The 17,500-nt window shown below is 43.2% G+C and overlaps 1 protein-coding gene across 1 annotated transcript in view; it reads left to right on the top strand.

Moving 5' to 3' along the window:
* nup214 (nucleoporin 214) overlaps positions 1-6,152 on the top strand; it is a 37,294-nt gene extending 31,142 nt beyond the window's left edge. Inside the window, exons 15-17 of the mRNA XM_056243810.1 lie at positions 1,490-1,620; positions 5,884-5,917; positions 6,010-6,152. Of these exons, the coding sequence (XP_056099785.1) occupies positions 1,490-1,620; positions 5,884-5,917; positions 6,010-6,046 (202 nt within the window). The 3' untranslated portion in view covers positions 6,047-6,152. The remainder of the gene's footprint in view (positions 1-1,489; positions 1,621-5,883; positions 5,918-6,009) is intronic.
* The last annotated feature ends 11,348 nt before the right edge of the window (positions 6,153-17,500 follow it).

The raw sequence follows: 17,500 nt of genomic DNA, 5'->3' as shown, positions 1-17,500 counted from the left end.
TGTAAATTCAATATATAAAGGTTTTACTAGAATCGGGCAAAATAATATTTTCATTTTATTTCTTTAAACATGTTATTAATCAGAAAAGATCCAATATCAATCAACCATTAATGTGTTTGTATTTATATATTAGTACATACATTTCAGTGAATATGTATATAATGAATAAAACGTTTGAGTTTCAATATGACGAAGTCATTTATTAATATTATTCCTAATAAATGGTAAAATAAGAAATAATGCTATTGTAATATTTCACTGTAAAATAAAAGTATACAATAAAAAAAATTTAAGTACTGTAAAATTAGAATACTAATGTTTTATTATTATAATAAATGTGATACTCTTGAGTAAAGGAAAAAAATATTTTTTTGGTGTGAACTAATGCTTGAACCTGAACCTTTCCAACATTTACTAATATTTTTTTTGTTTTTAGAAATTTTCTCTACATAACAAACATTACCACAGTAAAGGATGTTAGATTAAAAGTGGAGGGGAAAAATCATTTTGAAGCATCACCGTGAAAATAAATGAGCCGGAGAGACACGAGCGATGATGTGAGGAGAGACGAGGCGTTGAGGGAAGTGTAATCTAGAGGAATAATTCATGAGATATTGATCATCAGGCGATCGCAGTGTCTGCCGTGAGCAGAATCAAACTAAACACACACATCTCCAACACAGTGTTTGAAGAATAACTACAACAGCCTTCATGTGATGGAAAGTAAACAGTCACAAGCCAAAGAAACGAATGATCAGGGTGTAAATGAAGTGAATGTAAAGATACAAGACATTAGAAACATCCTACAATAAAGAGTAAAGCTCTAACTAATAAAAGCGTCTAGTAAATGAACAGGTTTTCCTGCTTGAATGTTGATTATTCTCCTCATATTCTCCATTGTTGCGGCTCCTCTCTTCCCAGTCTGTCAGTAACGCTCTGTTTACTTCCTGTCTCTATGAAGCCCCTCCTTCTGAAAGCACACTGTGCTCTGATTGGTCGGCTGGAGCAGTGTGTTGTGATTGGTCGAGCGCTTCGAGTGTGTTTGGGGAATGCCCCGCCCCTTTCCATAACCGCCAGTTTAACACACTACTGACTAACTCAACCAGGCCCCGCCCCTTTATTCTGCGCATTAATTATTATAATGAGGAATATTGTGACGTGTTCGTCCCTGTTAGAAACTCAAGACTACAATAGAGGCGTTTCAGGAGTTCAGGAACACTGACACTGAGATAGAGGAGAACTGGAGCTTCTTCATGATCAAACATCAACATTAAAGAAGGATGAACACATAGAAAAGCAGAATTTGTCTTTAATATGAGGTTGAGTGACAGATGGGGTCAGAGGTGCTGTGTATTTCTGTGTTGTGATCTAATCCTGGTGTGTGTGTGTGTGTGTGTAGGCACCTGTGCCGCATAACTCGCCCAAATAAACACTGCCATCTGTTCATCATGTTCCGCCTCTGACACAATGCCTGTTTTCCTCATTCCAGGTTCGCGTCTCCTCCTAATGCGCCGTCGTTCGGCAGTCTAGCCAATCCCAGCGCAGCGACTCCGTCGTTCGGGAGCCCGGCGGGATTCGGCACTCAGACCGGAACGTTCCCCGGCTTCGGCTCGTCTGGAGGTGAGATCCCGACACACACAGTTGGGGACACTTAATATTCAGCAATATTATTGCTCTCCTGCATTGACAGCATTATATGAGAACTGAACTGAGCTGGACGATGACATCACGGTTTACTCCAGAGCCGCTATATATATAAAGAACTAAATTAATAACTTTTTTACAACAGAAATGAAGCATCACTGAACTGACTTAAGCTGGACTGAGACGTTATTCTCTTCTGGAAACACTGCTGCATTATTCTCCTGTTATCTCTGTAAAGCTGTATAAATAAAGACTTGACTTCCATCATTCAGGAGTTTACAGGCGCTCCGCTTTCCAACACACGGCTGCTTTTATTGTCCTTCCCTTTATAGTTCCAGCAGAGCCTGATTTAGAGCGCTTGAACACGGGTTCGGTGTGAACGTGCAGACATGAGCCGCTCGGGTTCGTTTCTAACAGCTTCCATTCAGAACACACTGGATTTGTGTTTCTCTTCTTGTGGAAATAGTGTTGTTTTTTCCACAAAAACTGCTTAGTTTGGTTCAAATCAACCTGAATGAATTTTCAGTCAAATTTTATGATATTAGTATTCATCTAATTTAAAGTCCCCCGTAGTCACTCATTTTATCCCTTAAAACTCATCTTTGATCACAAAATGGCATATTTAAACCAGGGGTTCTCAAACATTTTGGAGCCAGGGACCCCTTACAGGGGAAAAACATTTCCAAGGACCCCCTCATATTTATAACAGTGATTGAGCACAAAGTTAATGTGGGAGCGGCTAAAAAAATATTTTTGCACAAATGGTCTCCTCTCCACCCAGGGTCCTATGCAGGAATTTCTAAATAGCCTACCGAGGTCCCAAAAGTGATCTTGCTAGGGGGGTTGGGGGGCATGCCCCCCCCCCCCCCCCCCCCCCCCCCCCCCCCGAGGGATTTTTGATGTTCTTGATCTACACATGTGCATTTTAAGGTGCATTTAAAGGTGCATTTAAAAATGTTTCAAGGATTATTCTGCACAAAAAATATAGCTTAGCCTTAGCCCATATTTATACAATAATAATGGCAATATGTTTAATAGGTGCGTGTGCTGTTAAATCGAGCTTATACCCACTGTAATTAGCTAAAAAAAACTTACAGTATATCTGTGTTAAATAGGAATCCATAATGTTAGTCTCATCCTGGGCATATATGCTTCTCTTGACCTGTATAGCTGCCTATTTCCTTTCCCAGCTGGGGAAACTTTGCTGAACTTTGATGGATACTTTGCAAACTGATTGTTTCAGTCGTTCGTTTAAAACTTCTATCTAAAACAGCTGTTTATTTTAGCTATTTAGGCCTACATCTTATCTCGCACTTTATGACCATTAACTGAAGCGTCGTGCTGGAATTCGTGCTCGGCTTGCGGCTTATAAGCCCCGCCTACTTTGAATTCATCTCCGACTCAAACATTTTGACATTGACTGCTGTTGTTAGTCTGCTGAAGCAGCTCAGACGAGAAGGTCAGTTATCATCGCGATGTACAATATCCTTGCAGCACCAAATTAAGTTAATATTATGCAATTATTTCACAACTTTCATTATATAACACACATAGAAAAATGACAGAGGTCCGGACATCGGGGACCTCAATTGTGGGTACGGCTCTGTCCCTATGCAATTTTTTATATTACAGCACAAATTTTTAATTTTCCATTAAATAAGTTGCATCTGAATGTGTAATAGGCCTACTTTGTTGCGTTGTTGAGGCGTTAGCCTTCCCCTCACTCCACAGCAAATCCTTAAATTAATGGTAGCTAGAACAAAACGAGAATGAAAAATAAGTAGGCTACCCTATAAGATAATAATACAAATAATAATAATAATAGTAAAGACAACATTTATTTTAAACATCAAGTCTAAACGAATTAATTTTAATCAAAACTGAAACTGCATAGACGGCTCGTGCATCTCTCATTCGGTCCAAATTTTCCACATTGGCGATGTAGCCTAACATTTGGATGCTTAACTGTAAAGAAAGCTGCATGCTTCAGTCACATTATAGGCCTACACATATCAGCATCTTCACATGCGGAGAAATGAAATTGCAATAACAGCAAGTCGACAGAATGATGACTGCCTTCATAGTGTACAACAGATAAATTAAATTAAGCCGAACTTTATATAAGTTCGGTTGATTGTATTTTATTTTGATAATGATCAGGCTTCTAATGTCAAATCTAGCAGTGTTAGAACTGACATATTGTGCGCGCACGCGCTGGTGCACGTGTCCCAAAATCAACCAAAACACAGCGAATAGTCTACTTGACGCACAGACATACGAAATACAGATATATTATCTATCTAGAAACCTAAGTGTCTACTTTGTATTATTTGACGTTAAATGCATTATATAAGTCACTTTGGAATAAATAGCATGTTTTCAGATGATAAAGAAAACACGAATTATAGTCCGGAAAAAACGGTAGGCTGTTATAAATTATTTCGCGGACCCCCTGGCTATAGTTCACGGACCACTAGGGGTCCGCGGACCCCACTTTGAGAACCACTGATTTAAACTATAGGGCTGTCAGTTAAACGCGTTATTAACGGCGTTCATTTTTTTATCGCGCGATTAACGGTCTTTTTGGCCTAGCAAACTTTGTAGTTTTTCCGAGACCAAAGTGATCTGTGTGTTTTGTCGTTGTGAACTGAGCTATCATCATCACAGCACCTCCAGTCTGAAACACCACTTGATGATGGCCAAGCACACACACACACACACACAGCTGATGCGAAGCTCCGCCCCCTCGTCAATATCAGGACCTCGTCAGTGTTTCTTTCACCCTTTTATTGATGGACAGTGTTATTGTGTGAGAGATTATTTGCTCCAAGTGAGAATGTTAGTGTGAAATTGAACACAGTATATGTCAGTGTTGTTTTCAATAAAAAACATTTGCACAAAGCAAGCCGATCCACTTTTCCATGTTAGTAAGAGCATTAAAATGAGAAAAAATAATGGGACAAAAAGAAATCAAGAGACATTTAGAATAGATAAAAATGTGCCATTAAATATTTTAATCGTTTGACAGCACTAATTTAAAGGTTTTTTACGCCTTAAAATATCTTGAATGTAACTCGACACCCTCGCCTCATTTAGTATGCGCGGTTCTATGAATATGCAAATGAGCCCCGCCTCCACTCACTCACTCAGCTCAGAGATCCACTGGTTGGCGATCACACGTTGATCTGATTGGTTACAAGGTCGTTTGTGACGTCAGAAACACCAGCGATTTCAAACCGTGTTTTTGAGACTGTCTTTGGTTCACTGCAGTTTTAAGGAGGAAATACTCAGCAATGCTGTCGACTTATGAACTTACACATGGTGTGTCTTTAAGCGTATTAAACACCACATAGACACATAAACAACATTAAACGCTGGATGTTCACCACAGGGGGACTTTAATAAACAAATAATCAACACCTCGTTACCTAAACACCTTGTTTTCTGTGCTATCTGTGTACTATTTGAAGCTGGTCCTCCGTTCTCAGAAAGCTTGATGTCTGCTGGTCTTTGCGGCGCTGAATGAAGTGTGTCGTTTCTCATGAGCGTTTATCACAAGTGTTGCTCTCATGTTTCCCAGTTACAGTGGTAAACAGACTCAGTAATCAGGTAAACAGATACACAGTGTGACACAGGAGAGCCGGTTCGATGGGCCTTTAATGTCACACTCATAGACTATATGTGTGTAGTGTGTGACGTCACCCGTAGTGTTTCTGAAGCCCAAAGTGGGCGGAGTCTGCGGTCGCCATCTTGGCCGCGCGTCACTCCCGGATAAACGAACATGTGCAGCGAGGCGGATTAGCTGAGGTGACGTGACGCTAACGCTAGCAGACAAACGGCTAGTAGTGACATCAGCGGCAATCCACCTGTCACTCAAGTGGCCACGCCCTTAATTATGCAGAACTTTAAGGCTTAATATAATTTAAACGGATGAGTTATAAAATAATTCCCCCGCCTCACAGTCGTCATGAAGGGCAACATTAGCGATATAGACCAAAACCACTTTTTAGACCAGACTGTAAACATGTTTATTCTGCTGTAAAGTTGGGCATTTTAACATGCGGGTCTATGGGACTGAGTCTCTTCTGCAGCCGGCCTCTAGTGGCCAGTGGAGGAACTGCAGGTTAACTCTCTTCAGTGTTGGTTATAGAGAGAGAGAAGGTTAACGCTTGGTCACACTCCATTACGTGATGAAGTCTAACTCTGTGTGTGTGTGTGTGTGTTGGCTTGTGCTCGTAGGTTTTGGAGGCTTTGGGAACGCGAACACCAACCAGTAAGTGGCACGTCATGTGGTTGATTGACAGATGATCATCTCGGTGGTCACGTGACCATCAGTGTCATGTTCACATCTCTGATGTCTTCCAGACCGTCGGCTCAGACCTTCAACAGTTGGAGGAGTTGATCCGCGGACTCTGACTTCCACCGACACGCTGATGTCATTTTATAGTGTGTGTGTGTGTGTGTGTGAATATGCCGTGAGGTTTGGTCATCTTTACGTGTGCTGATGTTTGTGTTCAGTGCGTTTGTTCTGCTTTAAACTGCACTGAGAAATAAACTCGAGCGCTGTTTACCGTACGTGTGGTGTCTGTGCTTTACTGTCACAGCTGTGGCGCTCTCAATTATGTTTAGATTACATTTATGACATGAACATGAAGATGTATGCATTTGAATTGATTATAAAATTATCATAATTATGGATTACTCCATTTTAACAAACTGCATATTTGTGAGTCAGATTTCTGCACTCAAAAATAACTATGGCTTATTTAATTTGCTTATTTTTGGTTTTATTTAAAGACACACTATGAAACGTCTGTCCCTCTAGTGGTTAAAACACGGAACTGCAGGCATTTTGCAGAAGAACATTGTTGTGGGTGTTCTTCTGTGCGGATGAATATGATAATCGTGCGGCTCATAAATCAGTGTAGATGAAAGATCTCAAGCTGAAGTTACTGTAGTTTTACACATTAATAAACACTCCACTTCCTTGAGAATGACATGGACTTAATATAATTTAATCATTATGGCAACATGACAACCATAATGACATGATCTTCATAATAGATATTTTACCGTGAACTCTGTCAGAGATGCAGGAGTTTGTGTTCGGTAATAATCCCTCAGTTCTCCATCTCTCCTGAAGACAAGCTGATGGTGATTCTTGTTTTATTATGAGTTCTGTCTCGTTCTCTTTTCTCCAGCAGACTCTCCTCAGTTACACACACACACACACAGCTAACCCCTGCTACACAGACGCACTCAGCTAACTCCTGCCACTCACACACCAGACAGACACACACACAACTTACCCCTGACACACACACACACACACAGCTAACCCCTGCCACACACACACTCCGCTAACTCCTGCCACTCACACACCAGACAGACACACACACACAACTTACCCCTGACACACACACACACACACAGCTAACCCCTGCCACACACACACTCCGCTAACTCCTGCCACTCACACACCAGACAGACACACACACACAACTTACCCCTGCCACTCCCACACCACACACACTCAACCAACCCCCTGCCCACACTCACACCCCACACACACACACACACACTCAACTAACCCCTGCCACTCCCACACACACACACACACACTCAACTAACCCCTGCCCACACTCACACCACACACACACACTCAACCAACCCCTGCCCACCACACTCACACACACACTCAACTAACTCCTGCCACTCACACACCAGACAGACACACACACACAACTTACCCCTGACATACACACACACACACACTCAACTAACCCCCTGCCACTCCCACACCACACACACACACTCAACCAACCCCCTGCCCACACTCACACCCCACACACACACACACACACTCAACTAACCCCTGCCACTCCCACACACACACACACACACTCAACCAACCCCCTGCCCACACTCACACCCCACACACACACACACACACTCAACTAACCCCTGCCACTCCCACACACACACACACACACTCAACTAACCCCTGCCCACACTCACACCACACACACACTCAACCAACCCCTGCCCACCACACACACACACACACACACACACTCACTCAACCAACCCCCTGCCCACACTCACACACACACTCAACCAACCCCTGCCCACCACACTCACACACACACTCAACTAACTCCTGCCACTCACACACCAGACAGACACACACAACTTACCCCTGACATACACACACACTCAACCAACCCCCTGCCCACACTCACACCCCCCCCCCACACACACACACACACTTTAACTAACCCCCTGCCCACACTCACACCACACACACTTAACCAACCCCTGCCCACCACACACACACTCAACTAACTCCTGCCACTCACACACCAGACAGACACACACACACAACTTACCCCTGACATACACACACACACACACACAACTAACCCCCTGCCACTCCCACACCACACACACACACTCAACCAACCCCCTGCCCACACTCACACCCCACACACACACACACACACACTCAACTAACCCCTGCCACTCCCACACACACACACACACACTCAACTAACCCCTGCCCACACTCACACCACACACACACACTCAACCAACCCCTGCCCACCACACACACACACACACACACACACTCAACCAACCCCCTGCCCACACTCACACACACACTCAACCAACCCTTGCCCACCACACTCACACACACACTCAACTAACTCCTGCCACTCACACACCAGACAGACACACACAACTTACCCCTGACATACACACACACTCAACTAACCCCCTGCCACTCCCACACCACACACACACACTCAACCAACCCCCTGCCCACACTCACACCCCCCCCCCCCCACACACACACACACACACTTTAACTAACCCCCTGCCCACACTCACACCACACACACTCAACCAACCCCTGCCCACCACACACACACTCAACTAACTCCTGCCACTCACACACCAGACAGACACACACAACTAACCCCCTGCCACTCCCACACCACACACACACACTCAACCAACCCCTGCCCACACTCACACCCCACACACACACACACACACACACTCAACTAACTCCTGCCACTCACACACTAGACAGACAGACACACACACTCAACGAACCCCTGCCACACCTAGACCCAAATAGTTGTGTGTTCTCTCCTGACATCTGACATGTTCGTGTGTGTGTGTGTAATGTCACAGTCACTCAGGCTCTTATCAGCAGCTCTAGTGAAGAGGGAAACCCGAGGACTTCAGATTCCTCTAGAAGAGATTCTGAACTGTGGAGTCTCTGCATCTCACGAGCTTCACATCTCTGACTCAACATCCCTGAAGCCTCATGAGACCTGATCCTGACATGAACCCGCAGCAGCGAAGATGAAGATGATGATGAAGCACATTCAATAATCCTGCACTCATTATCCAGGAGGGATTAGCAAAGATGAATAAAGCCATCATCCAGGAACACAAGAGCAGACATAATGTTATTAATATCAGTTCTGTTCTCTGCATGTTTTACCTTTTCCATCTCGCTATGATTATTAAAACTTAAAGGTTTCCTCAAAGAGAATAGCGAAGTCCACACAATAACAATAGAGTAACGATATCGCTGGCATCACTTTCAGGGTTGAATTTAAAAATAAAAACAATGACAACCAATCAGAATCCGTCCTGCTTTAAAGAGCTCGAGCATTTAAAGCGACAGACGACAAAACTGCAGCTTACAATAAACAGAACAATATCATTCATCTTGTTCATGTTATGGGCCTTTTTCCTGTTGTTTTCCACTCTGTTAGTGCTGATCCGAACTATAACACAAGTTACCTGTCAGCCCTTCATTTAGATTTATATTGAGAGGATGTGATTCACTTCTGCTGAAGATTAGGAGAAAATATCAATTTAAACGTGTTTACAAGGCAGGAGAAAGCACAACTGCTGCTGGGAAAGTTTGAGAAGAAAATAGACTAAAGTAATGCAAGTGAACCAAATACATTTTTAAATTCTCCCTGTGGTGAAAATCAAGCGTTTAATGTTGTTTATGTGGCGTTTTTAATACGCTTAACCATGTGTAAATTCATAAGTCGACATCATTGCTGAGTATTTTAGTCTTTTTAGATTATTAGTCTCAAAAACACGGTTTGAAATCATAAACGGTTATGATAAAACATGTGTGTCAGTATATTGGATCAGTGCAGCTCTTAAAGTGACAGAAGCCTCATATTCCTGCCTGTGTTTTAATGCTAATCAAAGGACAAAGAAATAAATCACTCTGATCTTGACTGAATAACTTTAATAAGGATTAATCTAAATTTAATTTATACAGTGAAGACTATGTAGTGATATGTTACATTTGATTATTAATTTTCTCTTCCTGAGAATTACTGTAAGACTGAAAAACATGAAAAGCAATGTTTATTTTATTTGTTTGTGTGTTCGATCGAATTTGTGTTGTTACTCGTAATTCGATTATTTGATCTTATTTTATTACTGACAGTGTAATTGTCTTTAACAATATTTGAAACTTTTAAGAGTTAGAGAAGTTTTTGTGTCACAACCTTATTTATTAAGGAAATGGGTCAAAAACAACGAAGACAATAAGCTTATAACAGTGTGATATTTATTGTTATTTATTTTTGTCTTGACTTTCTGCGGCTCTGCTGGAATTCATAATCATGTCTTCATGGAAAGGTTTTGTTTGGATCACACATGAACACGCTCCATTATTAGCATCACTGATGTCGGTGTTAAGGTGATTATGCGGGTATTATAGCGATATACGATATATATATTTATATACGAGACAGATGCACGAGAGCCGCGTGTAAATATAGCAGTGGACGCGCATGCGCAGATCCATCATGAACGCTCACACACTCCATCAATCAGCGAATTATAAAGCTTTGGCTTAATGTTGACGTCATTCTGTAAAGGTCACTGTCTGATGCGTTTTATTGTCAATCTTATTTGCAGATGATCAGAATCATGAGATCAATCCCAGCATGCCATGTTGATCCCAGAGTCTCTGCTTCAGTTTAAGCCTCTTCCTCATCCGTGGATAATGCGATATTTTCAGCTTCAGTTTTAATCCACTGTAGATTAATGATCATAACCCGCAAGTGTCTCTGTTTCAGTGTCATAAATCACAACCAGTTCTTTTAAAATACACTCGCATTCACAGGTTTTAGGTCTGTAAGATTTCTGAAAGAGTCTCTTTCTCATCAAGGCTGCGTTTATTGATAAAAAATACAGTGAAATATTATTCAATGTAAAATATCTGTGAATATATAGTAAAGTGTAATTTATTCCTATGATCAAAGCTGAATTTTCAGCATCATTACTCCAGTCTTCAGCGTCACATGATCCTTCAGAAATCACTCTAATATGATGATCTGATGCTCAAGAAACATATCATTGTTAAATTTGTTGTTTGATTTGTCCTGTAAATTATGACATTAATGTCAGTCCTGAATATAGTAGTCAAACACGGTGAAATAATCAGATACTGCCGGGAACACACTCATGAACACACCCATCTCTGATTCATTATTATTTCTGATTGTAAAGAGTTTCATCTGTCATATCAGACATTATTAATCCCGTCACAAACGTACTCGGTTACTAACGTAACCTCAGTTCTCTCTAGAAGAGGGAACGAGTACTGCGTAATATCTTACGCTAGGGGAAAACCTCTTTTCCTCGAGATATTGAAGCCAAAAAATTATCCCAAGGGCAGGTGCCCTGGGCTCATATAGTGCATAATCACCATGAACTCGGAGAGTCCGAGAAGAGAGGCTAGAAGCATCATTCTAAATAATTTAGCCATAAGAAGGGCTATTCATTATAATAGTGCTACACACAGTTAGGGTGAAGAGAACTTCAGCCTGTGTACTGAGTGATAGTATGGGCATTATTTTTCCTCGGGAAAAAACTCACAGCCCGTTGAGCAGTGCTCAAGCGAGTGCAGTACTCTGCGCCGAACGACGGGGCAGGTGGTGCTTGACTTTAAACCAACAGCAATTTAGCTTGTAAGGCGGGAACTTCTAGGTTATAAAACCTTATATATGTAGACAGGGAGGCTCAGCCTGCCGCCATACAGATATCTTGTAAGGAGATCCCACTAGACCACGCCCACGATGAGGCCATGCCTCTGGTGGAATGAGCTCTAACACCCAAGGGGCACTCCAGTCCCTTTGTAGTGTATGCCATTGCTATGGTATCAACTATCCATCTGGATAGGGTCTGTTTCGAGGCGGCTAGGCCCTTAGTGCGGCCGCCGAATGAAACGAAAAGCTGCTCAGTCTGTCTGAAAACAGATGAGCGAGATACGTAGGCCTTTAACGCCCTAACTGGGCAAAGGAGGCCTGTGCTCTCCTCCTCATTATGAACCGGTATGGCAGACAGGGAGATAACCTGGGCCCTAAACGGCGTGTAGAGGGATTTAGGTACGTATCCGTGTCTTGGTTTGAGTATGACTTTTGAGTCGTTAGGCCCAAATTCCAGACATGTTGCGCTTATTGATAGCGCTTGTAGATCCCCTATGCGTTTTACTGACGCAAGAGCCAAGAGAAACACAAGAAAGACAAGTGTTTCATATCCGATGTCCGAATCGGCTCGAATGGGGCTCCTTTCAGGGCTTCTAGCACCATGGAAAGGTCCCACATGGGGAAAGATGGGGTTCTGGGAGGATTCATCCTCTTAGCTCCTCTTAGGAAACTAATGACCAGATCATCTTTCCACAGTGACAGGCCAGAGACAGGTTTCGTAAACGCTGCTGTGGCCGCCACGTAGACTTTGAGCGTGGATGGGGACCTGTCCTGATCCAGTAGCTCTTGAAGGAAGGAAAGTACTTCCGTTACCCCGCTGCTTGTAGGTGGAAAACCTCGGGTTTTGCACCAGTTAACAAACACTGACCACTTGGAGGCATAGAGGCGTCTGGTAGACGGTGCTCTGGCCTGCGTGATGGTGTTTAGCACTCCCTCGGGGAGGTTTGCGGGTACCCGTTGATGGCCCATGCGTGCAGGGCCCACTGTTCCGGGTGAGGATGCCAAATTGAGCCCCCGGCCTGAGAGAGGAGGTCTTTCCTCGTCGGAATCGGCCATGGGGCAGTGCTCGTCAGCTGCATCAGGACTGGGAACCATGCCTGGTTCGTCCAGAGCGGAGCCACGAGGAGCACAGAACATCTGGTTTCCCTGATTCGTTCCAACACCTGAGGCAGCAGCGAGACCGGGGGAAAAGCATAGAGCGGGCAGCTGGGCCAGACGTGGGCCAGTGCATCCTTACTCTTTGAGAAGAATCTCGGGCAGTGAGCGTTCTCCCGGGATGCGAATAGGTCCACCTGTGCTCTGCCGAACATCTCCCACAGCAGGAGGATAGTCTGCGGGTGCAGAGACCATTCCCCAGCTGGTATATTGTTTCTGGACAGTCTGTCTGGCCCCAAGTTCAGGAGGCCAGGCACATGTGCTGCTCTCAGTGAGCGCAGATTGTGCTGAGCCCAGACCAGAATGCGTTCTGTCAGTCTGAAAAGGTTTCGAGACCTGACGCCGCCCTGGCGATTTATGTAGGATACCACCGACATGTTGTCCAAGCGGACTAAGACGTGGTAGCCCTTTATTCGGGGACAGAAGCGCCTCAGCGCGTTGTCGACTGCCAACATTTCCAGACAGTTTATGTGAAGGAGCTTTTCTCGTTCTGACCATAGATAAATCTCGTAGATCTCGTTCCCACTCTACAGATTAAGCGTTGTGAATTTCGGTTCACGTACCCCGAAGTGATAAAATGAAACAAAATGCTGTATCAAAATTATAGGCAAGACAAGTAGTTTGTTTAGGCATGGGTTGTATGGAATTACAAACCTGCGCACATATTTTCAAAAGCACATAACTATAGAATCAATTCTGAATGCGCATGTGAACGCCGTCAGCGTTAATCACAGGTTCGCGTTTAAAGTCTGATCATTTCGACGGAGGTGAATCAATCAAAATTAACTTTAGCTGGAAATAACATTATTCAAGAACCGCTATAAAGCCAAAACAATCTCTGTTACCTTAAATTATGTTTATCTCTGTAAAGCTGCTTTGAAACAATCCATTGTTAAAAGCGCTATATAAATGAAGATGACTTGACTTGACATAGGCCGTAGAACGGTCTGCCCTCGTGCAGCGCTCCCCATCCCGAGGTGGAGGTGTCGGTGGACACCACCTGCACACTCGAGGAAGTCCCCAGGTTTACACCAGACTGGTACCAGTCGGTCGCTCTCCAAGGTTTCAGGGCTGTGATAGATTCCTGATTGACCTTGAGGCGAAGTAGACCGGAAGCCAAAGCTCGAGGAGGTACTCGTGCTTTGAGCCAAAACTGCAGCGGCCATCAAGCCCAGCATTCTCTGAAACCTCCTGAGCGGGACTATAGTGCCTCGACGGAAGGATTTCGTAGAGCGCTGAATGTCTATTCTGCGTTCTGGCGACAGCCGCGCTGTCATAGATAGCGAGTTCAGCTCTGTGCCCAGGAAAATTATTTTCTGACTGGGGACCAGCGAGCTTTTCGCCCAATTGACTGTTAGACCCAGTTTCACCTCGTGAATGTACGGGGTGCAAGAGACAGGCCGAACGGTAGGACTGTGTATTGATATGCCTGGCCCTCGAAGGTGAATCTCAAAAATTGCCTGTGACGTGACGCTATTTGTATCTGGAAATAAGCGTCCTTCAGATCTATTGACATAAACCAGTCCCCTTGGCAAATCTGCGCGAGGATTTTCTTGGTTGTGAGCATTTTGAACTGGCGTTTCATAAGCGCTTTGTTCAGCGGTCTTAGATCTAGAATGGGTCTGAGACCCCCGTCTTTTTTCGGTACCAGAAAATATCTGCTGTACAGGCCCCCTTCGCTCTGAGCTTGAGATAAAGGCTCTATTGCCCCTTTGCTCAATAATGTCGCTATTTCGGCTCGAAGTAGATGTGCTACTTGTTTTTACTGAGGATTCGACGCGCCGTGCTGTAGCGAGGGCGTCGAGCGAACTGCAGCGAATAATTCAATTCAATTCAAATTTATTTGTATAGCCCTTTTCACAATACACATTGTTTCAAAGCAGCTTTACAGAAAGTGCATTTCAGAAATGTACATTGAAAAAATACAGTTAGTTAATCATGTATTAATTTAGGGCATAACATATCGCCGGCTTCGAGTCGTCTCTTCACAGGCGTTTAGTCATCTCATCGCAGGTGTTGGGGCATCTGAAGTCTGCGTAAGAGGCTGGATACAAGCTGGAGCTGACGAACGCTATTTACCTCGGGATAACAGCAGAAAAGCAGATGGGAAATAATTAGCATAGCTGCTGTTCATAAAATTAATGCATTCGATCTGATTCAACAGTGGTATAAAAGGTAAGCATTATGTGAATGCTTGGCTAAAGAGATGCGTCTTTAATCTAGTTTTGAACTGGGAGAGCGAGTCAGAGCTTTGAACAATATCAGGAAGGCTATTCCAGAGTTTAGGAGCTAAATGTGAGAACGCCCTCCCTCCTTTAGTGGACTTAGATATCCTAGGAATGACCAGAAGCCTCGAATTTAGGGATCTTAAAGAACGCGATGGATTGTAGGGCGATAGAAGATCCATTAAATACACAGGAGCTAAACCATTTAGGGCTTTATAGGTCAGTAGTAGTACTTTGTAATTGATACGGAACTTGATAGGTAACCAGTGTAGAGATGATAAAATTGGTGTTAAATGATCATATTTTCTTGACCTAGTAAGAACTCTAGCGGCTGCATTTTGCACTAACTGTAGCTTGTTTATTGAAGATGCAGGACAACCAGCTAATAAAGCATTACAGTAATCTAGTCTCAAGGTCATGAATGCATGAACTAACTTTTCTGCATCAGAGACAGATAGCATGTTACGTAGCTTAGCAATGTTTAGGTGGAAAAAGGCAATTCTTGTAACATATGAAATATGATTTTCGAAAGACAAGTTGCGGTCTAGTATAACACCCAGGTCTTTTACTGTAGTGGATAAGGTAACAGGACATCCTTCTAAATTAAAGATGTATTGTAAGAGATTTTGTGGGTAGTTTTTTGGACCAATAAGTAATACCCCCGTTTTATCTGAATTTAGTAGCAGGAAATTACGCGTCATCCAGCATTTTATATCTTTAAGACACTCTGTCAATTTAGATATGTTAGTATTTTCATCTGGTCGTGATTAAATATATAATTGAGTGTCATCAGCATAGCAGTGGAAATTAATTCCATGTTTTCTTATAATATTACCAAGTGGCAGCATATATATTGAGAATAGCAGAGGGCCTAACACTGATCCTTGCGGCACTCCATAGTCTACTGACGTTATCTTCGATTTTTCCCCATTTAAACAAACAAAATGGTGACGGTCTGATAGGTACGATCTAAACCAGCTTAATGCCTGTCCCTGAACACCAGTGTAGATTTGTAGTCGATCCAAGAGTATTTTATGATCTATAGTGTCGAACGCAGCACTAAGATCGAGTAGAACTAGTATTGAGATACAGCCTTGGTCAGAAGCTAAAAGTAAATCATTTGTAATTTTAACTAGCGCAGTTTCTGTGCTATGATGCGGTCTGAATCCTGACTGAAATTTTTCATAGATATCATTTTCTTGCAAGAAAGAGCACAATTGAGTGGACACAGTCTTTTCTAGTATTTTAGACATAAATGGAAGATTTGAAATGGGTCTGTAATTTGCTAGGTTATTTGGATCTAATTGCGGTTTCTTAATGAGAGGTTTTATTAGGCTACTGCCAGCTTGAATATTTTTGGAACATGACCTAAAGATAAAGACGAGTTAATAATATTGAGAAGAGGCTCTTCCACTACAGGTAACACTTCTTTCAGAAGTTTAGTGGGTATTGGATCTAATAAACATGTTGTTGGTTTAGATACAATGATACGTTTATTTAGCTCTTCCTGTCCTATAGTTGTAAAGCGGTGTAGTTGTTCTTGAGGGGCGATAATTGAGGCTGAATCATAAGACACCATAAAAGATTCTACATTTACAATTGTGTTTCTGATGCTTTCTATTTTCTCAGTGAAGAAATTCATAAAATCATTAACTGTAACGGCATATTTTGCTCTGGTGATGTCTGTTTATTTGTTAGTCTAGCCACGGTGTTAAATAAAAGCCTCTTTTTATAATGTTCAGCACCCAATTCGAGACCCCGGGAAGCTGTGCCCACGCGTTTGCGTGAATGGCTAGGGGTAGAATGGGTTTTGGGCTCTGATCGTAACATAGTGACGACACGGGAGCTTTTGTGCGCTGTAACATGGGCACCGTGTTTACAGTGAGTGAGGCGGGGGGCGCGCCTGAAATGGCGGGCAGCCTGGCCGCAGTATGCTGTGTGAGAGTGAGTGGGGCGAGCCCCGTGGGGCTTAACATGTCTGTGAGTGAATGAGGGCGCAGCGAGGCGGGCACATTCATAGCACTGAAAACACCGTCTGCATGAGCTGACTGTAAATGTGTTAGTTTCATTTTTACAGAAACCTTGCGACATGTATTGTGTAGTGGGCACTGGGGCGTGGGCACGTTCACTAACTTACACTTAATGCACAACCGACATGAGTCGATTTTATTTGTGCGAGCCCTGTATTGTGAAGAGCTGTGCTTGGGTGTAGAAATGGGCACTGTATAGTGGGCATTTTTATTACACTCATAACACCTTCGGCCGAAGCCGGGACATTAGAAAAAACATTATTTTTGTGAGTTATCTGGGTCGCCGTGAAAACGGCGTTTGTGTGCAGGCAAGCGGGCCGTGTTACCGGCTTGTTTACTGCTGAATACACTGGGACAGTCACAATTCCTGGAACTGAACGAGAGAGAAGTTTTGGTGAAAATCTGT

Source organism: Rhinichthys klamathensis, unplaced genomic scaffold (genome assembly GCF_029890125.1).
Source record: "Rhinichthys klamathensis goyatoka isolate OS25496 unplaced genomic scaffold, OSU_Roscu_1.1 h1tg000847l_1, whole genome shotgun sequence".
Classification (NCBI taxonomy): domain Eukaryota; kingdom Metazoa; phylum Chordata; class Actinopteri; order Cypriniformes; family Leuciscidae; genus Rhinichthys; species Rhinichthys klamathensis.
The sequence above is the reverse complement of the archived record's forward strand: the minus strand, read 5'-3'. Positions and strand labels throughout refer to the sequence as shown.